At 43.0% G+C, this 26,871-nt stretch overlaps 1 protein-coding gene across 1 annotated transcript in view; it reads right to left on the bottom strand.

Moving 5' to 3' along the window:
* The window catches only part of TECPR2 (tectonin beta-propeller repeat containing 2), a 64,474-nt gene that overhangs the window by 20,070 nt on the left and 17,533 nt on the right, over positions 1-26,871 (bottom strand). Inside the window, exons 10-17 of the mRNA XM_054971131.1 lie at positions 25,772-25,955; positions 23,825-23,998; positions 21,958-22,138; positions 19,603-19,744; positions 17,636-17,876; positions 13,434-13,523; positions 8,617-8,850; positions 281-429 (exon numbers count right to left, since the gene is read on the bottom strand). Of these exons, the coding sequence (XP_054827106.1) occupies positions 281-429; positions 8,617-8,850; positions 13,434-13,523; positions 17,636-17,876; positions 19,603-19,744; positions 21,958-22,138; positions 23,825-23,998; positions 25,772-25,955 (1,395 nt within the window). The remainder of the gene's footprint in view (positions 1-280; positions 430-8,616; positions 8,851-13,433; positions 13,524-17,635; positions 17,877-19,602; positions 19,745-21,957; positions 22,139-23,824; positions 23,999-25,771; positions 25,956-26,871) is intronic.

The following is a 26,871-nucleotide window of genomic DNA, read 5'->3' on the forward strand; positions in this document are numbered from 1 at the left end:
TGATGGCTGATCCAAGTCCCTACTCTGTACCTGACCCCTGTGTGGATTTAATGATCCGCACACCAAAGTTCTTGTTCAGAATTAGATATATGATGCATGGGAGTTATAGAATAGCATGTTTCTCCACAGCACATTTTTTTCGCCTGCTTTCTTCTTCTTCCCTCTGCAAGAGTTGTAGACAGCCCTGGATCCTCATGTGCCGTCACTTCAGACCAGTGGCAGGCATAATTTCTAGAATCTGTGGCACACAGGCAAGTAACCGAGTTAATGATCCTTTTACCTGGATTGGCGGCTCAATCATGATCCAGGCAGGCAGCATCAAACTCGGGTTCAGAGGCTGAGTACCAACCCGGAAGTAGATACCACCACAACTATCGCAGGCCCAGATGTGCTGATTTCCACAGGCTAAGCCCGTCAGTTTCACAGCACCTATTAAAAAGGCAAAACATTTAATTAATAAACCAAAAAACTTTACTTTATGTACACAGTTAGCTAGAATTAACTAGAGAAAAAGATGATTCGATTGCTGCACTTGGTTGTCTTCCACTCTAGCCACAACAGCAGGGAAGGGAAGTCAAAGAAGGTTAGGAAGAAAGAAAAACAATGGGAAAGCAGAGAGAGATATACAACTACTAGAAGAGCTTAGAAGTCCTGAATCCAAACAGCAAGGAAGAGGGTGAGTGATAATTTCACCCCCCCATGGATAACCCCTGTATATATATATATGTGTGTGTGTGCGCACGCGCATGCGCGCGCACACACATGTATCCTGAAGCAAAACCCACAAAAATATTTAATAAAATTCCAAACAATATAATTGTGTGGTTAAAACAATGTCAATCTGGTTCCACATACAAGTACCTTCCCCTTATTGTTGAACAAATGTACCTATACACATACATTACAGATAGCTTAAAAATGACCAGGAACTATTACATACATCATAACGTCACCAAATGTCTTTCGGTTGTGAGGCCTTCCTCAGTTGTTGTGTTTAATACACACCATATAATATATTCCTAAACTATAGAATGCCTGCCCACGCACAGAATAAACACAAAAGACGACAGCCCATGGCAGAACTCTAAGATGCGAGAAGACACTGGCTTGGATGCTGTGATGCTGTTCCATCAGTGCATCAGCAGCACCTCCAATAGAAAAACTATTCCGTTTGAGGAAGAGGGAAGTGAGATTTTTTTAATATCTCCCCCGTCTGCTGTAGACTCCCTCATCTGCCCCCACACTGTTCCTTGGGGGCTACTGACCCAAAGGAACGTGATTTAAGACAGGAAAGAATCCTGCATTGAGAGGAGATGCAACTGCCTTCCTCTTGTGCAACTCCCCTTGCACTGCTTAGGATCCTAGTGGCTAAGCAAACATAAGGTATGTCCACATCACAAGAGAAAATCTGCTCCTACATAATAATGTTGTTGACTGTTGCATAAGCAATTCTAAACCTGACATATTAAATAACACAGAAACTATCCAGCAGGATCATACTTACAGCAACAGGCCATATACAGTAGTATAGACTATAGTCTCTCTCTCTTTACCAATGCATCTCATTTGAAACCACTTCCTTACAATATATCTAAGTAAAAAGCCCTCTTGCATAACTGATTTTTTGCAGTTTGCAGAAAGCTAAGGAAGTGGGAGCTTTCCTGAACTCTTGAAATATCAATTCCACTGAAATAACTGGGACTTTGTCTAGACTGTACCCCGTTCCCACTGCCAGCAGATCCCAGCAGATTCACAGCTTTTGATGTGCAAGCACTTCTTTTTCACTTGTGAGATCCTTCCCATTTACTCCAAGAAGGGGGCAACTCCATTCATACAGAAGAACTGACACAAGAATGCCCCACCCCCACCCCCAAGTGTAGGTGCAGGAGATCATGCCTTTCAGTTCCTCCTCCAAATGTTCATGCATTGGTGTGACATTTGCATAGGGCGTATGCACATAAAATCCAACACAGAGACCTGGTTGGCATCTCTTATACCATTCAGGAACTGACTGCATGATTTGGACCAACGTCCGCTGGATATCACGCACATAGGCCCTATGCAAATGAAAGAGCTATGTCCAAAGGAAGGACAGGCTTTTACTTTATCCGGCAAGGCACCACGATCTTGTTCCCCCACCCTGTGCAGGGTTTGATCCAGGCTAATGTTTCCAGAGGTGCAAGGACCTTCTTTCGTGGGGCATGCCTCTCCTGTTGCTTCGCCCCTTGTAGCAGCCTGAATTACCTCCTGTTGCAAACCCTGTTCTTAGCATTCAGAACAGATTGCTGGGGGCATTACAGGCTGATATAGGAGGGGGAAGGGGGAAATATAACCCTCTGTGGGTGACAGTCCTTGCACCCCAAGGAAATGTTAGTCGGCATCCAAGGCACAGGCCAGTATTCAGCAAAAAGATCATCTGGACCAAACCATTCACACAGGACGGCCATGCACACTTCCAGAGCATGCACGGAATTTTATGTTGTAGACCATCACCCAGGAAACGAATATTAAGATAAACAAAAGCCCAAAATGTTGGTTTCTTTTTTAAAGAGGTCTTCTTTCCACGCTATCGGTCTTTTTATTTAGGCATCTCAGGATAAAAGACACAGCATCTTGAACAACCACAGTAGATTATTTTCAAGGAGGAATAAAGGAGGAGGAAGAGAACTCTCCATACAACATTAACTGGAAAGCAATTTTGTGTATAAGTGGAGATGCCAGTTTTCACATGACCCCAAGTAAACTCTATTCTGGGAGCTGATCATGCTTACAGATGAGGTCTATAAATACACGTTAGTGCTTAACATTCCAAATGTTACAAGCAAACACAAGATGCCGGATAGGTCTTGGGATAACATTTCAAGATTAGTCTGCTTTCGTCATTCATGTGCAATGCAAATAGGGAGCTCTTTTCCAAAGGGGCTGTAACATTAACATGGTATGTTTTTCCTTCCAGTTGGACAACAGTTTCAAAACTTCGCTGCTTTCATTAGGACTGAAATAGGAAGAGCAAAGCTGTGAAATAACTCTCAAGTCTTCAGTCAATCATCCACCAACAGGATGCATATCCCTCGAAATTCAAACTATGTTATTTACACAGATGAAGGTTGGAAAGAAAGCTTAGAGGGTTGAAGATAGAACTGATACGTTAGCTAGTCTAGAGATCCAAATTCTGCATTACATGTATCTGGAAAACACACAAGCAGCACAGATACAGCATGTTCAGTATGCTCACCAGATGCCAAACTTTTTAAAAAAGCAAAGCCTGTGGGAATCTAACTGATTAACAGAATGTTCTGTCCTCTGACCAGGATAACCTGTTATCAACTAACAACACTGTCTTTAGGGAAGTGATGCCAACTCTCAGGACGAAAATTCCAAAACGATGTATTTGGTTAGGACAGATGGTGTGATTTTATCCCACAACTTCAGAAACTCATAGGGAGAACCCCAGTTTAGTGGAACCTCTTCAGACATTACAGTAGTGGATGGACAGCCCAGACTTGCAGCTGCTACAATTCAAGCAGAAGCGGCACCCTGTCCTAGGCCAGGGTGACAAACTGTAGACGGCTGTATTTCTTCTCACTGAACTGCTCCAAAGGATACCTTGAGGAGATATGAACACTAGTGGAGTCACACTGTGGCTCAAAGGAATTGCTTATGTGCTAATGCAGAAGGGCAGTAAATTAAACAAGCTGCCTTCTTATACAGGCACAGAGACCCTTACACCAGAATTTGTACAGCAGAGAGGAAGGACAGGTAGCTGGTTACCTTGGTTACCAAAATAGGGAGCAGCCAAGAACCATTTTCCCATGACACCTGACAGCACTTCCTGATAAATATGAAGACAGACACTGTGTTGCTAGGGCCTTTAAGCTTATTGAGGAGTAAATGCTTTTTGGTTATCACAAGAAGAGCTCTGAGCTTTTCTGTAACAAGATACTGCAGAGGTCCTAGCATGGGGGAAAATCAGGGCTCAGATCCTTGTTCAGCCATGAAGCTCCCTGAATTACCTGGAGCCAGCTGGTATTCTTTGCTTCCTATATAGTTGAAGTTCTTCAAATGGTCATCTGTGCTGCCCCATACAGAGGTTCCCATGCCTGAGCTGAGCACACTTTCAGAAGCTCAGGCCCAATAAGCCGCCACTAATGGTTTTCCCTCCAAAGCGAACTTGGAGAAAGGAGCAAGTGCCTTTCTTCTTAGCTTCTCTGGAGAGAGTGGGAATAGTGGGAAAAGTTGTGTTGACTGCATTGATAACCATGCAAAGCACTTCACTTACAGAAGGAAAGGTAACACTAGTTGAGCAACTGAAAGAAACTTGGACTGCTGTGTTCGGGTGGAAGGTTGATATAGCCCATTTGTGATGTATGGAGCAAGGCACATCAGACAAACAGTGGCTGTCCTGTCCCACTTTGCTCTCCCTTTTAGAACAGAAAACCACAAGTTCTGCATTCATAGAAAGAGCATAGACAAATGCTGTAAAATCCCAGACACAGCTTTGATATTCTGTGCTGAAACAAATGATGTTGTATGTAACTGATACCCAAGGAGAAAAATGCAAGTACCATATCAGGCACTGGTAATGAATGCACTGTGAAAAACCAATGCAGCTAGCACTAGTTAAAATCATGATGCCAGTGTACGCTATATAGGCACAGAGATTACAATGTTTGCAAGATGCCTTTTCATTTATTCTTGGAGACCGCTGGTATCTCCAGATGGGTTTGAGGAACCACAGTACCGGTTTCTATCTTTTATGTTATTCTAGAAATCACATACTATTGCCTAAGAAATGGAAATTCAGAGATCAATTTAAGCAGTAAAACCAATCCCTTGGAAGATGGTTTGACACTGGGATTGGAGGTAGAAGTAATAGTTGACAGAGGAGCTGAGACCTTCATTCTGCCTCTCTGAGACCTCACAGTAACAACAGACACACTGAGTGGACTATCAGTTTGTACAGTCTCTGAAGGCTGGATCCAAACTAAATTTTCCACTAATGGAAAAGGGTGTGTGTGAATTTCTGCCAATTTCTCCTTCCTAGTGCAGACCCCCAATTTGCCCCTAGTGCCACTTTTTTTTTTTTTAAATTTTTATTGGGTTAGAATATTTTTATTTTTACATTACATTCAATTTTCCCCAAATTTTTCATTTCTAACCCCCTCCCTTTCCCCCCCTTTTGTTGACTTCCAACAGCTTTCCCACCCTTTGTCCCTTTTCCCTTACTTCTATTAAATTCCTCTGTCTAAAACAGATATACATTCTCCATTATGTTAAGCAGTACATCTTTAACTACTTTTCTTATTATACACCCAAACTGTACGTCTTTAGATAAACAATTTATCCCATTTTCCAGTTTAAAATATTTCTATATATCATAAACCATAAAAATTTCCCACATTTAAATCAAACAAATCAAACAATTTGATTCGTTCTCTGTATATTACTCATTTCATCTTTTTATGGTAATTCTATATAGCTCATCACATAATCAATCAGTTTGACTCTTCTGTACATTCAGTTTGGTGCATATAAATCTTATCAAAGAAAGAAAATATTGTTAGTTACTCAATCCTCATGTTTAAACCTTATCATTATTTATTCTCTATCAATGTTCTATCAATTAACCTATACATGTCTATATATATATCAATCTATTAATCTAACTGCTTATGAATTCACATTTCTCTTCCTCCACCGGTAAAGTCACCCCTCTTTTTTATACTTTTATTATACTTCAGTAGTTCTCAAACTGCCACAGTTTTCCTCCCACCTCCCATTTCTTCTCCAGATATTGTTTCAGCTTCTCCCAGTCTGTGTTAAACTGCCAACCCCTAGTGCCACTTTTGAAGGTCCTATGTCCCCCAGGAGCAGCATTTCAGGGAGATCAGTCAGCCTGCAGAGGGAGGGGGAGAGGTAGGAATGTTCTGTTCTGCTGGTGGAAGAACCTTGATAGTGGAAAACTTAGTCTGGATCAAGCCTAATCTTTAAATATTGGAGCCCTCTAAAGCTCTCTTTCAAGGAGAGGCCCAGAAATGAGTGGTTTCTCCAAGCTTGTCGTGTACATTTCTACCAAAGCGAGCAGGAATCAACTCTGCGATTGTTTTCCTAAGCAAGTAGGACAACAGTCACAGCAAGGGCATATTACTGAATAAAAATGCAGATTAACCAAAATAATACATTGGAAGGGGAGAAAACCCTCACAGAGGAGAAAGCCTTCCAAAGGAAAGTCTCTGCTGTGTTTTTGTGCTAGGAGTGGGAAAGGTCTTGCCACAACCGTCCATCCAATAGCAAAATTGGGAGGGATATGGAACGCCAGCTCTGAACTTGAGTTCTAGAGTTGGGTGTTTCTTCACAGGGGCAGAAAGTCGGGGGCCTTCATGGAGACAATGACAAAGAAAACAGGAACACCCACACATGAGCTGTCTTGAGCTCCTTAACAGAAGAGCGGGATACAAATGCTCTAAAGTGAGAGGGCTTTAAGCATATGAACTCTTTTGGCTTATTCTTTTCTAATGTCGAGGATTCTGCTTTTATTTTAGCCATGTTACATAAGGCTTGCTGTCCGGCTCAAAATAGCTGCGAGGGAAAAAAAACAAGCATCAGCATAATTCTGTTGCTCCTCCAGGTTTGACATTCAGTTACGCTACTTTAAATAAAATCTTACTACTCCTCTCAGTACAAAGAACACTGGACCACAGGGGCTCCAGTGCTTGATGGCTCAGCTGTTGGTTTGTACCTAAATAAACATCAGGTCCCTCTGAACAAGGAGTCATATTACAGCCACTCTGCATTGCTGGGTATTTATTTATATATGTGGCACAATGTGACACCAAAAGATGTACTCCTTATGTAACATCTGCACTCCATTTTGTTTTAATTTTACCTAATAATTTGCACAGTAAAACAGCTTTTTGCTTGCTAGCAGAGTGTCAAGGATCCCTTTTAAAAAATTCTGGAATATAAACAGTGCCAGCCTTACCAAGTCATGTTACGCTCCAGGGCTCCTTGTTCATGCAAGCAGAACCGATTATAGAGAACAGAAATTTCAATACTTATTGGCCCCGTATGCAAATTCTTCATCTCTTAGTTATTTTGTCAAGAGTTGCTTGCCTTCTCATTTGTTTTCTGGTGTGAAATTAACATTTGGATTTTAAAGCACTTTAAAAAAAGATAACCTAATTAATCGTAATTTAATGTGATTAAACTTTGACTTGGTCACAGGGAGAAAAAGTAGTGTTTGCTGCTGGTGTGCATGTATACATGTGGGTAACAGGTTACCCCAGACAGTTGTGTTGTCAGGACTGGACTCTGGTGCAGTGCAAAGAACAAAATCTGGGTTTTAAAGTAGTTCCCGGATATTAGAATCTGAAGCAGTCATAAGAACATAAGAGAAGCCATGTTGGATCAGGCCAATGGCCCATCCAGTCCAACACTCTGTGTCACACAGTGGTAAAAAAAACGAGGTGTCATCAGGTCTGCCAGTGGGGAAGGGACACTAGAAGCCCTCCCACTGATTCCGCCCCCCCCCCCAAACACCAAGAATACAGAGCATCACTGCCCTAGACAGAGAGTTCCATCTATACCTTGTGGCTAATAGCCACTGATGGACCTCTGCTCCATATGGTTATCCAATCCCCTCTTGAAGCTGCCTATGCTTGAAGCTGCCACCACCTCCTGAGGCAGTGAAGTCCCAATTCACGTTTTATTTATGGCCATCTATAGGTTGGATCTAGGCAAGCTGATATATGAAGGAATCTGGTAGGCCTCAGTCCCCTGCTTTTGTTTCATGCTAGCTTATTCCGAATAAAGCTGTAGTTTGTTTTCCTGAGTGACTGCATCTTACACTGGCAATAAACCACTGGGATCTACCCTTGAGGAAGAAGCCTCTTCACAGAACCAGGCACTTCCTCAGCGGAGGAAGGGGACATTTCCAGGGTTGGCTTTTTTTAAATAACACAATACAAACTATGGCTCACCTTTCCTGTGGCTCACCTTTTCTGTATTCTCCCCATTGGATGGCCATGACTCCCATACAGCTCTAAGTTCTCTGGGATACATGGATAGAGAGGCTGGAAATCTTGTTTTGTGTTACTGAAATAGACTGTAATACTAGAATGCATGCTTTCCTTCTGGAGAACAAGTGTATGACATCTTCACTATTCTCCCAAACACCGGTGGTGATGATCATAGAAGAGCAAAAACAGTACTAACGAAGTAGTTTCCCCCGAAGAATGCCACTGATTTTGAACAGCAAACATTTCACCAGGTAAAGCAGAACAGGGAGAATGCATGGCTAAATTTCATGCATTTTTAGACACCTAGCTGCATCCAGTGAGTTCAGCTACAGAGACAGAGAGGTGACTATCTGCCTCCTGCCAAGGAGGCCTCTGCCTTCACCCCAGGGACTCACGCCTAATGTTCCCTAAAACCTTAGACACAGTTCACACCAGATAGGTGAGAAATAAGCCCAGAAAATGGACGCTTACCCTGCATTTGGCACAGCAGCAGCTCACACACTAATGGCACGGAGACAAGGTATCTCATGGAGTATTCAGAGAAAATGCACCCTATCTGCATTTGGAATTTCTGGGTGACGCACACAAGGAATCATACCTAGCTGAGAAAGGTCCAGTTTGGTCCAATGCATCCCAGTTGGGCAAGTTGGCGAAAGCGTCCTTATGAAGACTTGTCCCAGATTATCCAAGCCCCATATAGCATCCTGGCAAGCAGAATAATGTACCATCTCAGCATCAAGGGGGAGCTGAACAGTGGAAGGGTGGAACTGCGGGTTTTGATGGCTGACGCAGAACAGGTCCTTGTTACTTTGACGCAGCCACAGAAAGCTTCCTGGGGGAAGGGCAAAGTTTCAGCTGTTAAATCCAATTTTCCAGAGATCGTCATTTTGCAAAGCCATTTAAAGCCTGTGCATTTACAAAAACGAAATAAACACAATATTCTGAGAACATCTGAACATTAAATTGGGAAAAAACTTTCTTGCTTTAATATCATCATCAGTAATAATGCTCATATACCGCCGTTCTAGACAGATTAGTGCGCCACTCAGAAAGGCGAACAATGTCAATGTAGTAATATCCCCACAATACAGCTGGGGAGCTGAGAGGAGAGGCTTACCCAAGGACACCTGCTGAGCTCATGGCAGTGCAAATCAACAAATGGCTGCTTCCTTGGAAACTGGCAAAAATGTTGGGACTAACCCGCGGGAAGCATTCAACAATATCAACCACCCACTTGAATAAACTTTTATAAATTTTCAATATTTAAAGTGCAAGTGCTATGAACAAGGTTAGTGCAATACATTAAATATAATAAATATAATAAATAGCTGATTCTTCGTAAATTCAAACAAGCAATATAGCAGCAACGATTCATGTACAATTTAAATACATTCTACTGGAACACCCATGAAAAGGGTGAAAAGGTTAGCCTTGCCAGCTTCAACCTTGCGGCTTTTTTACCATCTGGAGGAGACATTTTAAGACAATTGCTGGAAGAAACGACAACGGAGACAGGACATGGACACTAATCTTATTGTTCCCGGTTGTTCCAGTAGAATGTATTTAAACTGTACATGAATCGTTGCTGCTATATTGCTTGTTTGAATTTACGAAGAATCAGCTATTTATTATATTTAATGTATTGCACTAACCTTGTTCATAGCACTTGCACTTTAAATATTGAAAATTTATAAAAGTTTATTCAAGTGGGTGATTGATATTGTTGAATGCTTCCCGCAGGTTAGTCCCAACATTTTTGCCGAGCTCATGGCAGTAGCAGGATTCAAACCAGCAGAGTGCTGATTCGCAGTCCAACCACTTAACCAGTAGGCTATAGCAGCGCTGTAAAATAGACCATGATTACGGCCAATTTACAGATACTAAGACTGAAAAAGAGAAAGTGTTTACGGTGAGATGTAAACTGCTTTAGGCAACAGATTTTATAATCAGGCTTAATTTTTTTTTTAAAAAAAAATCAAGTTTGTATTTGAGCATCAACCAGCCAGAGCACAAATAAAATAGAAATAGCTTTTTGATAGGGTATGATCAGCAGATCAGAAAACAACACAGCTCTGTGTGATGAAAAGGAATTCTAATAAAAGAACATGCTCAAATTACCAGACTAAAGCTTGGCTCTAAACCTGCTTTTGCAAATGAGAAAGGCAATTTTGCTAGCTTATAAGTGAGTGTTTTGTGTGTGTGTGCGCACAACAGAGAGAACAATTTCGGCTCATTTCCCCTTTCCACTGGGGGAATCCTGGGCCTCAGAGTACACCATTCCCAAAGGGCTCCAGGCACTCACAGCACCTTTTCTGCAATGTAAAGAGACAGAACAGCTACATTCTGTGAGCGTCGAATCATTTGCAGTTTACCGGATCCATGTTTAAGGATCTAACTAAACACGACAGCAACAGACCAATGTTTTAGAACGCAGGGTGCTGCAGAAGAGACATAAAGCAGTTTTGGAAACAACTTCATGAGAATGGACAAGAACAATTCCTCACTCAAATGCTTCCTTTTAAAATCATCTCTCCTGGAGCTGTTCGCTTCCAGTCTTGGAGCGCAGCCAGGAAAAAAGGACTAGGGAAGAGTGGAAGGGGGAGAGACATAGGCAGGAGAAATATTTCTGGTCTTGTCTACTTGTCTGCTCATTTGGGATAATCTTTCTCTTATTCTGTCTGAGGATGTGAACGGGATCCCTGGAAGACTGAGCCTACAACCTGCTTGCATGACCCTTGCCCTTCCTGGCTAATTAAAGATGCTTGGAGGAGGAGGGGGGGTGACTGGGTCTAAGAGGTAGTTAATGTCTCCTTAGGAGATGGAGCGTTTGCCCTGGCCTTGAAACAGGCAGTGGTGTGTCCACTTCTAGAGAATTCTGTCCTAGACCCAGAAGTTGTCAATAACTATGGACCTGTCTCATATGTTCCATTCTTGTTGAGCAAGGTGACTGAACAGGTGGTGGCTGAGCATCTTCAAGCATTCCTGGATGAAGCGGGTTGTTTTGATCCTTTCCAGTCTAGTTTCAGGCCTAGTTATGGTGGATGACCTGTGGCGGATAGAGGGAGTGCGACTCTGTTGATTCTTCTGGACCTCCTTCGATACCATCCATGATGGTATTCTTCTGGACCACTATTCAGGGCAGGGATTGGGAGGCACTGCTTTGTGGTGGCACCAGTCCTACCTGCAGGGTGGGCTTCAGAAGGTGGTGCTGGGGATGGCTGCTCAGTCCCTTGGCTTCTGGGGTTCCCTATGCTCCCCTAATGCTCTTTAGCATCTACATGAAAATGCTGGGTGAGGAAATCTAGAGATTTGGGCTGGGTTGTCTCCAATGTGGATGACAGCTCTATCTTGTGCTTCTGACTGATCCCAGGTAGGCTGTAGAAAGCCTGAATCGGTGCCTGGAAGCAGTTTTGGAGTGGGTGTGGTTTAATAAACTGAATCTTGACAAGATATAAATGCTACTGGACAGCGAAAGGTCTGAACCAGGGTTTAAGGTGTCATCTGTTCTGGATGGGGTTGCACTCCCCTTGAAGGAAAAGCTCCGTAAGTCTGGGGGTGCTCTTGGACCCAGGCCTACTGCTAGGCAAGCAAGGGGAAGCTGCTGCCAGGAGTGTCTTTTTACCAGCTTTGACAGGTTAGCCAGCTGCAGCCTTTGCGGAGTAGAAAAGATTTCACCACTGTAGTGCAAGCCTTGGTTATATCTAGATTAGATTACTGCAATGCTCTCTTTGCGGAGCTGCCCTTGAGAAGTGTTTGCAAACTTCAGTTGGTGCAGCAGGCCACAGACAGGATGTTGTCTGAAGTGTGTCACTCCATCCTTGGCCTACCTACACTGGCTCTCAATATATTTTCAGGCATAATTCAAGGTGCTGGTGTTGACCTTTAAAGCCCTATATGGTTTGGCATCAACATTCCTGAAGGACCACTTACTCCCTTATGAACCTGCCCAACCACTGTGGTTGTCTTCTGAGGCCCTGGCTTTGGATGCCCTCGCCTTCTGAGATTAGGTGGACGGCAAACCAGGAGATGGCCTTCTCAGTTGTGGCACCAAAACTGGGGGACTCTCTCCCCAGGGAAACCTGTCTGTTGTTTCAGTTGCCATTTGCTTCATTTCACGTTCCGTCAGTGTTCTCTCCTTCCTTCCCAATGTGTTGTTTTTATGTTTTAGTATGTATTTTAGCTCTACTTTTAGTTGTTTTAATGATATGTTTTATTGGTTTTAATGGTTTTTAAGATGTGATTCTATTATGTTGTAATTTGTTAGCTGCCGTGGAGGTCCTTAGGAGGGCTGAAAGGTGGGATATAAATGTCATAAAATAAATAAATAAATAAATATTCCACATCTCCTTATTGCTGGCTAGTTTTCTACTTCAGATCCTTCCCCTCCCATTTTATACAAAAGGACCATGTCTAGTTATATTGTTATTCTCTTTATGTAACATTTAATAAACATAAACATTTCAAGAGAGAAAGAACAAATTTTAGCTGTTAGGGATATGGGAACAAAAAATGCATCATTCTGTCTTTGTTCTGAACACGGTGTACAATTTTGAAAAAGTTAGTGAACTCAACTTGTTCTTTCTTTTAAAGCACAAAAAAGAACAATAAAAGGCAGTGCAGAATAGGGGCTATGCAACATTTCTAAGATCCATATTTTAAGACTTTAAATATCCCTTGGAAATTAAATGGAAATAAAATCCACCAATATGCTTTCTACTTCATGCTACAAGATTTAAAAAGGTAATTTACTAGAGATATTCTTTATGTCCAGCAAACAGACTTTCCATTTACCCACCCAGCCCCAATTTCCCACCCTGAGGAATTGTGGAGCGGAGGGAAACATGGCCTCCACATTTGTGATGCTTTAGGAATTCTCTCTAGTCTCTACGGTAAAGAGCATACACAGTAGGGGAGGCAGCCTAGAGTGGCACCCAGAAGTGACATCAAACCCCACCGTTCCCAAGCACCATCCTTGAAATCTCTTGGCATTTGCATAGGCAGTGTTGGGAACCCTACCAGCAAATCCATATGCAGTCAGCCAGATTCCCCAGCACAGTATGTGCTGCTCTAAAATAAAGTTTTACCCTAACACAAGTAACAACAACCAGCTTCTACAGAGTTGAGTGGAAGCTACCCTAACTGCTAAAGAAACACGAATATCCGAAAATTAAGAATGTTCAGCTAAAATCAGTGTAATTCACAGAGGGGAAGGGGAATTTTAAATTTTAAAGTAAATTGTAAACTTTTACACCATAATTGTAATATGAACTTTAAATATGATTTTTTAAGTTAATGAATGGTTTACAGGCCAGTTACAATGACCTTTTTGTTTACTGTAATTACTGAATGGGTAAATCAATGTACACAAAAGGTATAAAGTTGCCTCTGACACACAAAGGCATCCCAAACTTTTACCTTCTTTTGCTGGAGCAGCAGAAGCCATCACAAAAGCCCATTTTGTGGCTGAAGCAGTGCCGCGAGGCACAATGTTATTCCAGTATGTACCTGAAGGAGGAAATCAGAATAGCTTCAACCGGAAAGACATCCCCCATGCAACCAACTTTGCCACCCCCACCTCTTTGTGCTCCGCAGGTTACTACAGTTTCTGTATTCTGCCCTTCATCTTTAGTTCTTGGTTTAAGTAATGAAAACGACCCTGGATTTGGATTCTCATTGTGCTTTTGCCTCCCCACTCCCTTTTGCTTGATGTTACTCAAAATGCACAGTGAACATTTTTTTCCTGTGAAACTACTCACCCAAGTGAGACTTTTGTGATGTGTTATTTGTATTTTGTGGCACCCTGTTCAAAGAACAGGTTCCATCCCAGTCTAAGCTACACCCTAAGACACCCCCCCCCCCCCGCAAATAAACTTCATGGCTGTGTGAGGAATTTGAATGTGGACCTCCCACAGACAAGCCCAACACACAAACCACTGCTGTGAAAAATATTTGATTCATTGAGCACAACTGATTTTTATTCCCATTATACTGACAAAACGCGGAGGTAGAATTTTGATGGTCAGTCTTTGGCTTCCCATCACTAATGAAAAAATGTGCTTGTCTGCAACAGAAGCAAATTTACAGCATAAACCGAGGCGGAGTGGGAAATGCCCAAGGTCGGAATCACTCCCTTCGACCTCCAACAATAATGGTAACAAGATCATTTTTAACTGAATCAACTTTTTCCCTACAGAGATCATTTGCTAGATGCCAAAACGAATTTTAAAGCCTTGCACTGGCCATGTTCCCAGCATAGTTGTTTGACATGTACTCCCAAAGCCTTTGAAAAGCTGGGCTAGGCATTTTTCATACAACTCTCCAGAGAGAGAGAGCGAGAGCGAGAGAGAGCGAGAGAGAGCGAGAGCGAGACACACACACACACACACACACACACACACACACACACACACACACTCACTCACTCACTCACTCACTCACTCACTCACTCACTCACTCACTCACTCACTCAAAATCTAGGTTATTTCGGGTTTCTACTTCAGTTGCATTGTGAAGGAAATTTGGCTCAAAAGCTAATCGAAACTGGACCTCAAATAAGTATCTGTGCTCCAAATCTCTTAAAACATTTACAGCTGAATTGCCTCTAGCAATGTGAATTTCTTGCAGTATCAGAAAATATCATGCTTAGTTGCAGGGGTCGGTGATGCGACTGATATACTCCATCGGTGTACCCGGATAAAGCAAAAGAACTTCAACAAAAACCTTTCAGATAGACTATTTTCTTCAAGTATGTCCCCCAAATGAAGCCCCTGTGCAGGTGTTTTCCCTTTAGAATGTTGCACTCTCCCCACCCAGTGACCTTAGAAGTCAAAGGAAACATCTGGACAGCTTAGTGTAATTTCCTGGGCTTGCCTTAAAATTACACAGCAACCACAGAGAAGATTCTCAAGTCTCTACTAACGGTTCTTTCAGACTGTGCCCATGCATACTAGAGTACGGACACAAGCAGGAAATTATTCTTGATAGTCTCTCAAACACAACACCGCAAAGTTTCACACACTATGGCATGCAAATTCTGGCCTAAAAAAAAAAAAGATCAAAGGGTGACTCTTAGATCCTCAAGAAATATATTATCGTTGTTGTGATTTATTCATTTCTGACTCATGCCCATCCAAAGCCCTAGAAGCGGCTAGAAACCAGACCACCCAAATATCTTCCCTTCCCCAGAGGACAAATCCTACATTTCTATTTTCAGTTTTACTGATACAGTTTAGCCACCTCCCAATCAAGCCACAGGCTCTACGATATCAATTCAGAATTGGTTTGATTAGAGTTTGTGACTCCTTTATTTAAGGGGAAAATGTTTTTCTTAGTGATAAAATCTCCCGGGAGCCTATCCCATAAAGGTCTTTCAGAAATGAAAGGCTGCTGAATAATGACAGGTGAAATGCCACCGCAAGCTGTAATTATCTTGCACAAGCTATACTAAAACTAACGTGGGTTGCTAGCCATACCTTCAGACAACACATGCTTCATTTTAGGGAGGCCCTGAGCATGGCAAACACAAGGAGGGTTGTGCCGCAAGTACAGGGGAAACCAAGAAGCTCCAAGACAGCAAATGAAATCCAGAAAGAGAGTTCCAGGAATACAGCCAAGGGCATCTCATCACAATTTTTTAAAAATACACTAAAAACTAGGTGAATTCTAGGAGCACTCTGTATCTTATACACAGCTCCGCCCAGATATCAGAAAGGCTGAAAGGGCTACTCATCCAAGAGGCTACAAGTTCTTAGGCAGCGTGCAGTGTGCTAGGCTCTCTGTTCTCTGTTGCTCCAGAGAGCAGGACTAGAAAAAAATGGGTGGAAATGACACGGAAGAAGATTTTGGCTAAATATTAGGAGAATCTTCCTAATGGTAAGAGCTGTTCAACAGTGGGACAGGCCTGCCTTGCCAGATGAGGAGCTGTGGCTCAGGGGTAAAGCATCTACTTTGGAAGATCCCAGGTTCGGTTTCTAGCATCTCCAGTGAAAGGGATCGGGTAGGAGGTGCTGTTAAAGACCACAACCTGAGACCTGGGAGAGCCACTGTCAGAGTAGACAATACAGTCTTCAAGAGGCCAGTGGCCTGATTCTGTACGTGGCAGCTTTTAAGTGGCATTGGAGGTCTTCAAGAGGCAGCTGGCTGGATAGCCATCTCTTGTGGAAGCTGCAGCTGCATGTGCTTTCACTGGATTGCATGGCCTCCAAGGTCCCTTCAAAGTCCAACACTTGTAGATTTAAGGTGTTAAAGGCAGAACAGGTACGTTCCGGTAGAAATGTGTGCGCTGCAATAGGCGGAAAGCTTTTGAAGAAAAACCACCAGCATTTGGCCCATAAAGGTACACAAAGGAGTACCTTTGGCCACAAGAAGACATGCTCAGGCCTTACAAGACAACAAAAACCAAAAGACCAGTGGCACCTTAAAGCTTTCATGCGGCAACAAAGCTTTTAAGGTGGAGAGGGATGAAAAAGCATTCAATTAAGAAAAATGCAGAAGCTAAAAGAGTCACAAGGTCTCAAGGTTCTAAAAGAGGTTCTTTGGATAGCATCTAGATTACAACCATGCATCCTGGCTATACTGGATTTCAGTAGCAGCCAGATCAACCGTGGCTAAACGAGGGAGGCTGAACCCTATAGTAAGACTTATTCTTTGTTACGTTGTGTCTCAACATACAGGTCACTTCTTGCATCAAACAGTAAAAGCCCAGAGTTTTCACAGACATTTTTTGGGAACCAATCAGCACAGCATGATGGTATTAAAAAAAAACACTCTTGGGTCTGGAGGAATATCGTGTTCCTCCTCTTACGCACAATTGCTCCAATAGGATTTTATCGGCTCTGTTCCCTAAAGACAGAGACACAACCAAAAGTGGTTATGAGTTTTTTCCAAAGAAGAGCAATACAAAGTTCCTGAAATATATCCTTTCCATGCTACTATTAAAAGGCTGGTTGAAATTCAGAGCACAGTTTGAAGATATATAATGCTGCCAATTTGGATCATGTCAGTGCCTGGACGGGAGACCACCTGGGCAGAATATAAAAAGCAATCCGTTTTATAATATGAATGGCCAATCTGCCGAACAAGGACCACACGCGGCTCTAGCTTAGGACATGCCAGGTCAAGAGGAAGAGGGTCTAGGGTCTTGGCCACATTACACAGTTGGTCCTACACTCCTGCCTGAAACCTGCTAGTATTACTACCTACAGGATTTATAGGAAACCTCACGAAAGCACAGGACACATGCAAACAGTAGCATGCCCTAGACTGGCACCATTATATGCTCTTGTACTTGTGGCACTCAGGCCAAAGTGGTGACCGCAATACTATAATAACAATCCAAATACAGGTCAAAATGGGAGTTTCTGCAAATTCCCCCTCCTTTGACCAGGAAAGCAAAGATGAATGGCATTGTATGTTAGGGAGAGCTGGTGCACTGCCTGTCCAACCATGACAATTCTCTTCTGCAAGAATCTGTCCGAATCTGAAAAAATACCAGTAAGTTATTTTTCAGATATGTATTTGTACCAGATATACTGAACTGCACAGCCTTGTGCTGTTCAACATGCCCAAACGGGATGGCTGCAGCACTACAAAAATTCCAGTGACTACGTTGCACCTACCTATCAGGCTTCCCTTGGCTACGTGAAACTCATTCTTCCCAGAGGAGATCCAGACGCCACTGCTGTTGACCGCGAGCAGGCTTGGCTGACATTGCAGTTGCTGCGACCAGAAAGCTGTGCGGAGTTTGTCGGCTACCTTCTCGACAGGAGCCTGGGCGGCTGTGGCTACTGTTTGGGTTGCCTGGATTATGGTCTGGAACAGGCTGCTCTGGTCAAACACTACATAATCTGTAATGCTTACCTAGTGGGGGGAAAGAATACCAGAAAACCCACTTAATCCAAGAGAATATGAGAACTATCTTGTAGGATCAGACAAAGGGTTGCTTTAAGCCCAGCCCTCTGTCTGAGAGCAACCATTGTCCCACCTGCTAGTGACATGAAAGAAAACACACAGCACAGACCTGATTAACAGAAAATCGATTATCAATGGGAGAGATTTAGATTTAACTCTCCATCTGAAATTAACAGGAATTGAGAGCTTCCTTTTGGCCGGATGGTATTGCAGACAGGAAATAGCATGAAAAACAGACTTTCCTGGGTAATTCCTGCAATACTGAATTCGGCATGAGCTTTACATTTCAGAACTAGGTGCATGGGAAAGAGACAACTGCAAGAGCTCCACAATGAGTAACTGGGTGTATGAACTACAAAACTCAGTGACTGTGGCATATCCCAGAAAGGGGGGAGACCGATTAATGAATTAAAGAGGCACCATAGCTCTTCAAACAGGGCTGGAATATTAGTGGCTTCCTTTGAAAAAGACTCCCTGACAAGAAAAACCAGGTGATGATTCATTTGAAATGTGGTGCTAGAGGAGAGCTTTGCAGATACCATGGATGGCCAAAAAGACAAATAAGTGGGTACTAGATCAAATCAAGTCTGAATTCTCCCTAAAAGCTAAAATGACAAAACTGAGGCTATTGTACTTTGGATACATTATGAGAAGACATGATTCTCTGGAAAAGTCAAAAATACCAGGAAAAGTGGAAGGCAGTAGGAAAAGAGGAAGCCCTAAAACGAGGTGGCTTGACTCGATAAAAGAAGCGACATCCTCCAGTTTGCAAGATCTGAGCAAGTCTGTTAATGATAGGATGTTCTGGAAGTCTTCCATTCATAGGGTCACCATAGGCTGGAGGTGACTTGATGGCACATAACACACACACATACATTTTGTTCTTCAGCTGGAGATATAGCTGAAGGAAGCACTCTAGATGTTTTGCAGGCAGCCTGATACTAGTAACTGAAGAAGCCAAACACTTCATTTGGCCATCTAAGAATTACCTCAGAGCTTAGATCTCTCTCTGATTTGTTTTGAAAGCTTCTGTGAACCATGATGAGGAAGAAATAATAACATTTGATTTATATACTGCCCTTCAGGACAGCTTATGCCCACTCAGAACAGTTTACAATGTGTGTTATTATTATCCTCATGACAATCACCCTGTGAGGTGGGTGGGGTTGAGAGAGATCTGAGAGACCTGTGACTGACCCAAGATCACTCAGCTGACTTCGAGGAGTGGGGAATCAAACCCGGTTCCCTAGATTAGAGTCCTGCCATTCTCAACCACTACATCAAACTGGCTCTCAGTTTGTGAACCAGTTTAATAAGAGTCCCTGGCCCAGGAACAAACACATCATGAATGAAGGGTGGTTTTACAATTCGTTCTCTTTAAAGCTCTATATGTGACAATTTCCCATCAGGAATCTTACACCCCAAAAAACCCCTCTTGGTGACAAATCTTGGTTTTACGCACATATGGAACCCCCTGATAGCCAAGTCAGATCAGCAACGTCTACTCCAAGGGGCATCGATCGTCCCGTCTTGTAACGAGCCCTTTTGCAGACCTGCTGCACCGCCCCTCCCCAATCAATGCTGCTGCTGGCATCTTATGTGTATGAAAGATGTGCTCTGTCACTGAGCCTAAGGACCTTCCACATACACTGAAAGAAGAGGAAGAAATGCCTACTTGCCACCAGTGGTTATCATCCCCTTGTGGTTTCTTAGAGACAATGCCGGTTCTGAACCATAGATTCCCGTAGATGTCCAAGACCCATATAGTCTGCTGGTCTCCGAGCGTAATACACACTGGCTCTAAAGCTTGCATTTCACTGCAAAGATAAACAAAATTCATGAAGTGTTTTACACTCAAGTATTTCTGTGGCAGATGTGGCCCATGCTATGCCCGCTTGTCTAACTTTCACAATATATTAAGTTGTGGCTGAATGGATTGGAGTTAGAGGTATTCATTTCAGTTTTATTCATTCAGCAAATGTTATATTTTGCAATTATAGGAATGAAAAGCAAGGGTGAGGATTTTCTGCCACTACCAACAAAACCCGTTTCAACAGGTTCCAGGTTCTCTTCATTGCCCTTTGTATTTTTTTTTAAGTCCAGTAACAATTGTAGAACTCAGTGAGATAAGTGTGCTATACATAATAGTACATAAACTCACAGTTCAGTGAGATAAGTGAAATATTAACTTAAATATTAATAAGTCTATCTTTACCTAGCTAAATTACAGATCAACTCTTACATAAATAACAACAACATTTGATTTATATACCGTCCTTCAGGACTACTTAACACCCACTCAGAGCAGTTTACAAAGTATGTCATATTATCCTCACAACCATCACGCTGTGAGGTGGGTGGGGCTGAGAGAACTCTGAGAGAGCTGGAACTGACCCCAGGTCACCCAGCTGGCTTCAAGAGGAGGAGTGGGGAATCAAACCCGGTTCCCTAGATTAGAGTCCTGCTGCTCTCAACCACACCACCAAAACTGGCTCTGTTTGTGAACCAGACCATATATCTGCACATTTTTGGGCTGACCATGATTTTCGCAACCACATGTATTTATAAATTGTACTCTTATTCATAAGCCATACATACTTTATTAGAGTTATTATACCCATTAAAATTCATTATTCCTTAATGATTTAAATTCATTATTCCTTTCCAGTGGCTTCAATTAAACATTTCAGTCTCTCTTTTGTTTCCACCCTACTAGGATAAAATTCTCAGGGATTAATCCTTCAACAAGGAATTATCACTGGCAAATTTTAGGCAGCTAGAAGAATGCTCCTTCTTCCATTTTAAGAGGAAACTGACATACTCCCTTGCATAGAGGACACAGGGAGGTGTGAACTAGCATTCCCTCCTCTTTTTCCCGGATGGGGCTTATAATCTGAGCACAGAGGCAAGTGCACCTAAATCCTGCCCTTTCCTGGGCCTTACTTTGATGTACTCCGCTGCTTTTATGGCTGGTGTGTTTTTGTTTTAGTTGGAGCAAAATGCTCAAAGTTCTCAAATCACTATGTCCCTTAACCCGAAGCCATTTGTTGTTTAGTCCATCTATCCGACATCCAAGGTAAAAACTGAATATAGATATGGAAGAGTGCAGAAAAAGGACAGAATTCTAGACTGGTCTCAGAATTCAACTTCTTGGGAATCTCGTCTTTCCTCATTTTTGAAAGCAGAGTGTTCCTAAAAGATGCATGAAATAGTGTGAGCAACTGAACGAAATCTCAGAAGCTGAATAAGACTGTCGGGGGATGAGGATTTTGCGCCCTGTGTAACCATCAATATTTTGTATGGCTAACAAAACGAGAAAGGTAAGAAAGAAGAGAATTCACACACATTTGCACAGTGGTTAAATGGTTGGGCTGTGAATCAATACTGTGAGTTCAAATCCCACTATTGCCATGAGCTCTGCAGGTAGCCTTGGGTATGCCACTCCTCTCAGCACCAGCTGAATAACAGGGATACTAATAACACTGACTTTGTTGACTGCTCTGAGTGGGGCACTAATCTATCTAGAGGAGCAGCATATAAACACACTGTTGTTGTTGTTGTTGTTGTTGTTACTACAACCACCAACAGCACCGACCAAAGAGTTGAGACTTCTTTGCTGCAGAATGTGCTATTGCCTGGGTGCAGAAATTTAATTAAAAAACAAAAAACAAAATGGTAGCTAAAGCAGCATTTATTAAGTATCTGTTATAAGGCAGCTATATTAAGTTTGCTCCAAGTGGAGACAAGCCTCGGTGCCCACTGGTATACCTCTCTGTGTTAACTCAACCACTGTTCTTTAACACAAATATTTCCAACACTTCTACACAGTTTCAAATGAGAATACTTTTCCTGCTCCTGGGCAGAAGGTCAAACACAACACAGTGCCCTGATTAGGAACTGGCCTTCTTGCATGATGCAATAAGCTATGTCTAAACAAGTGCAAGTACAAACGAAGATGATGAAAAACCCAAGCGTTACAAAATCAAAGAGGGCCGTTATAGAATATGCCTCCTGTTCAAACACGGCTCACCTGACAATATCACATTTCCATTGCTCCCCTTCTGGGCAGAAGCTGCTCACGCCTTCCCGGTAGAGAAGTGCTCGCTGCTCAGTCAACGCCCACACAACATTATTTCTGGCTGTAACCTGTGACAGCGGATACGGACAGTCCACTTTTACAGCTCTGGCACAGGGACGATCTACACTCAGGCCTTGAAGTAAAATAGAGAGTAGCAAGTTGGACCAATTGCCGTTTATTGCATCAACAAAGATTTTTAAAAACCATTTGCTTTCAGACTCACTTTTATCTGCTTTTCATATTATTCAAAGCTTCATTGAGAAAGTGGTCTATGTAATGTTTACACCCTGACACACAAATGCCCCATTACTTCACAAAATGCCCCCCTAAAAACATTATCCTGGGATAATGCTAAATTCAATACAAGTCACAACTGTTTTGTTTTACCAGCGCATGAATTCTTTTTCCTGGGCCACACTCAAAAGCCTAATGATTCATTAATTCTTCAAAATACCACCCGATAAAAATGAAGCCTTGACAAATAAGCATCCGAAACGTGGAATGCTAGGCAAGGATCTATGTCTGCTTGGCCCCAGGAGCGAAAACAGAGTGCCTGCCTCTTGGTGTTATGACTTAAAATAAACGAAGAAACCTAGAGTTGCCTCTTGAGGTTTCTTCTTCCTGATGAGGACACAACATCAGCATTTCTTCAATTCTGTTTTGGATTTTTGCTAATGTTATGTCTTTGTAAAATTACATTTATTACACTATGGCATTGTTTACTGAAATGTCCTTGATATTGACTGTGCTAATCTCACTCTATGTGATCTGCCTTGAGTCTCAGTGACATAAAACAAACAAACAAACAAACAAACAAACACAAGTCTTTTAATAATGTAGCTGCACGTATTCTTTGACACAGCTGAAGCACACGTGGTAGGCTGCTATCGTTCACATCAGCAGTACCTTGAAAGAGAGAGAGGCCGTGGCTGTGCTTCTGGTGGCTGCTCACTTCTCTAAGAAATGGCTTGCAGCTGGGAGCTGGGTTTTGATACACCAACTAACCTCCTCCTGGCCATTTCAACTATCACTAAGGGACTGAAGAGTTATGAAGCACATCTGCTTCTGCACAGTTGGGCACAACATACTCTGTGCAAACAAGAGATGGAAAACCTGGGAGAAAAACTGCAAGTGAACCATTCACTGTATCTATGGTAGAACTTCCAGGGGCCAAACAAATTTGCTGGGACGGGCGCTGCAGGTGGTCCAAGGGTGAGCTCCACAAACATAGCAAAGGGACATTTGCACTGAGATACAAGCCTTCTGCTCTTACATGACAGAGCCTTCAGGGGAAAAGAGGGGCTGTCTAATTGTGGCAAATATTTCCTTATCATGATAAGCTGAATGAAAAGAGAACGAAGGTAAGCAATTCAGTAAGATTTCCCAAACAAGGTAGGTACCAAAAAGAGAGGAAAGCCGTCACCAATCCTTAACTCTGCAAAAGCTAAATGTGTTTTCCCAAAAAAACTTTCCCTAATCAAGGAGCTGTTTTTATTTGAACACCTCTGCTGAGGAACCCATGGACATCACGAAAGACTCTTTGAAGCACACTGCATCATGTCCATACTTCATGTCCACTGGCCAGGACTTCTGGACCTCACCATTTGTCTGCATGAACTCTGGCTATGCTCTTGGATATCCCAATGAGGAGGAGATTGGCATGGGAGGCGAGCTTGCCTTTCAAGGAAACTAGCTGTAGCTTATCCCTGAGGAAGCCTCAACATACTTTCTATGGAATCCCAATATTGCCTGAAAAGCAGTTTGGGGAAAACACACAAATACACTGCTCTAGGACTAGAGTCACCACTCAGTTGGGTACCTGTCTGCAGATACAAGTCACCGTTGGTTCTGATAATCCAGGCCGTGTCGTCACTCAGAGATACAAACGCCGCTTGGGGTAAAGCTTCGTACCAGTGACGTTTCCCTTTTATAGTTACTTTCCCACAGGCAAAGGCTTTATTGGTTTTTTGTTCAACCTTCCAGAGAAGATTCCCTACGGAAGAAACGTCACATAAACAAGACGAATCACATTTCGTGGCCCTGCTCTACCCCTTTTTCTGTGCTCTAGCTTAGTTCATTAGCTGCAGTTATTTTGCAGTTTAAAAGGTCTCTAGGAGACCTGCTTTTATGGAGGAAGGGATGCAAGCAAAGTCGAGCTGTTTGAAATACGTCACAAGCCAGTATAAGAGAACATCAAAATGGGCTGGGAAAGCAACCTCAGCCCAAGACATTGGAGAGCCGCTGCCAGTCAGAGCCGACAATATTGGGCTAGAAAAACCAACAGCCTGATTCAGGCAGCAGGTCCAGTTCAATTCACAACAAAGCAAACACAAGCACATTTAGCAGATGGTTGCTTTTCTTATGGCTTCAGATGATTGTGTTGTTGGAACGGAGTCCGTTTCAATTATGAGCATCCCTAAACATCCTGACCCAGACGGCCCAAACTAGCCCAATCTCATAAACTAACTGGGATTAGCCCTGGTTAGTACTTGGATGGGAGACCACCAAGGAAGACCAGGGTTGCTGTGGAAAGGCGGGCAATGGCAAGCCACTTCTGTTAGTCTCTTGCCTTGAAAACCCGAGCAGGGATTGCCATAAATCAGTGACTTGATGGCAAAACTTTAAAAAAATGCTACTGTTCAAAGGAAAGGCAGGTTCCAAATGTACAAGTAAGTTTTTGAAGAAAAGAAGCCTGCCCTGCTACCCGTAGCATTATATAATCCATACTGCTAAAATTCAAAGGAAACTTACGTTAGATTCTTTTAATGGCATTTTCACAGACAGTAGGCATTCGCTCAAACAGCAAGCCTGAGTGCCAAATTATACAACCAGCAGAAACAAGTGTTAAAGCTTTTCCTGAACTGTACCACCTCCAGGTTGACACGTTAAAAAAAAGGAGACTGTGGGTATGAAAAGCCTCACTCTACATAACCACAAACATGCAAGCAGAATGAACATCTTCCTCTTCCTGTCGTGTTAAGTTCTGCACACACTAGGCAAGGCTTTTTTTTCTGGGAAAAGAGGTGGTGGAACTCAGTGGGTTGCCCTCGGAGAAAATGGTCACATGGCTGGTGGCCCTGCCCCCTGATCTCCAGACGGAGGGGAGTTTAGATTGCCCTCCACAATCAGGAGGCGGGGTAATCTAAACTCCCCTCTGTCTGGAGATCAGGGGGCGGGGCCACCAGCCATGTGACCATTTTCAAGAGGTTCCGGAACTCCGTTCCACCGCGTTCCAGCTGGAAAAAAGCCCTGGCACTAGGGATAAAGAGTCGTTAGTTTTTCTTTTTTCCTAGGGGAGCCCTGAAACATTCAATCAGCCCGACCCCCACCTGCAACCTGGTACAGTCCAGAAAAGCTTTAATACTTGCTTGTGGCTCCCGGAAAGAAATACGCAGCCTGCCCCTCAATGCTCATGACAGCACTTTTCATTAAAAAGGCAACTTTAGGCACACCGCTTCCAGTCTACTGTTATATTTATGCGGTTCCAGTAGCCCATATGCCCAGGCCCAAAAGAACTTCATTTTTCACAAAGGAAATCTTAACTAGGGCACAAAATCAGTCTGAGCAGTATTTATTTTGCTGCCGAGTTTTGTAAATGGTTCACAGTTGCATCGAGGCTCAGGAGCTGCTGACCTTGTGTGCTCTAAGACAATAAAAGGAAGAATAAAGCCAAGATGTCGCAATACCGAATGAACGGCACTGAGGCTTTCACATAAATCTCATCTTCCAACCAGGTACGGGAGGCAGAAAGGCAAAGCCGACCAACCTGAAGGGGAGACTGCCACCTGCTGGACATTATCCTCAAACTTCTGCCAGCGCAGACCAGCACTGGGCAAAGCACTACAGTACAGGCCACCTTTGTAATCCAGGCACCAAATGTATTTATCGGAGACAACCAGGCTCAGTATTCCATAGCCAGGACCTGCATAGCCCATCCAGCTTTCTGCAAACTAAAGACTGGAGAGTTAGATGGTAGTGAGGTGTCTTTATTGGTCTAAGAAAGCTAAACAGTATAAGCTGACATGGCACCTATCTCGAGCAGGGCGTACAACTCAAAACAGTTACCTTGACCAGAATCAGCTTTGATAGGAACAATACAGATATCCCTCCCCCGATCCAAACAATGTCATGAAGCCTTGCCCCCCCATGGATTGACGGGTTCGGGATGCTGGGGAGTGGCAGCACCTGGAGCGCCAAGCAGACCAGGAAGATCGCCATCTTGTTCTGTGGTGCGAACTGCAGGTCGTGTAGCCTCAGTTTGCCTCAGAGTTGTGCAGAGAAAGGTTTAACCCCTTCAGCTGCCACTTAGTTTCACCATCTGAAACCTGCCTCCCAGCTTCGCCATTAATATTTTAAAGGGACAAAAAGTGTCCTAAATGTTGGCACTTCTCAGCAGCTTCCCTATGATCTTCTGCCAATATCTTGTAGAGCCGCTTCATTGGTATCCAAATTAGCTTGACACCACTGAGTCCCACAATGCCTGAGACACTAAACCGGTGACATTGGCTGTTGGCCACACCACATGTTTTTTTGGGGGGGGGGATCCTCCGGCAACATAATAGTCCATTGTGTACCCTTAGTCTAAAGCTTTTCTTTTACATTCGATGGTTGCCAGGAGAGAACATGATCCCTCTGTTAATATAACAATGTAGAGGGGGACTGCATTTATATCAGATTTGAATTCTTCTACCTTTACCACCAATGACACCCAACACTTGCTTTCATGCTCATGAGGATTTTTAGAGAAACTCCAGACTAGAACACCCGCCATCATTTATGGAATTCAGGCCTTCTAGTATGCAGTTTCACAGTTCCATTTTGAATTCTCAAAAACCCAGCTGCCAACTTAACATAAAGAATAAGTCG

Source organism: Eublepharis macularius, chromosome 2 (genome assembly GCF_028583425.1).
Source record: "Eublepharis macularius isolate TG4126 chromosome 2, MPM_Emac_v1.0, whole genome shotgun sequence".
In the NCBI taxonomy this organism is placed as follows: Eukaryota; Metazoa; Chordata; class Lepidosauria; order Squamata; family Eublepharidae; genus Eublepharis; species Eublepharis macularius.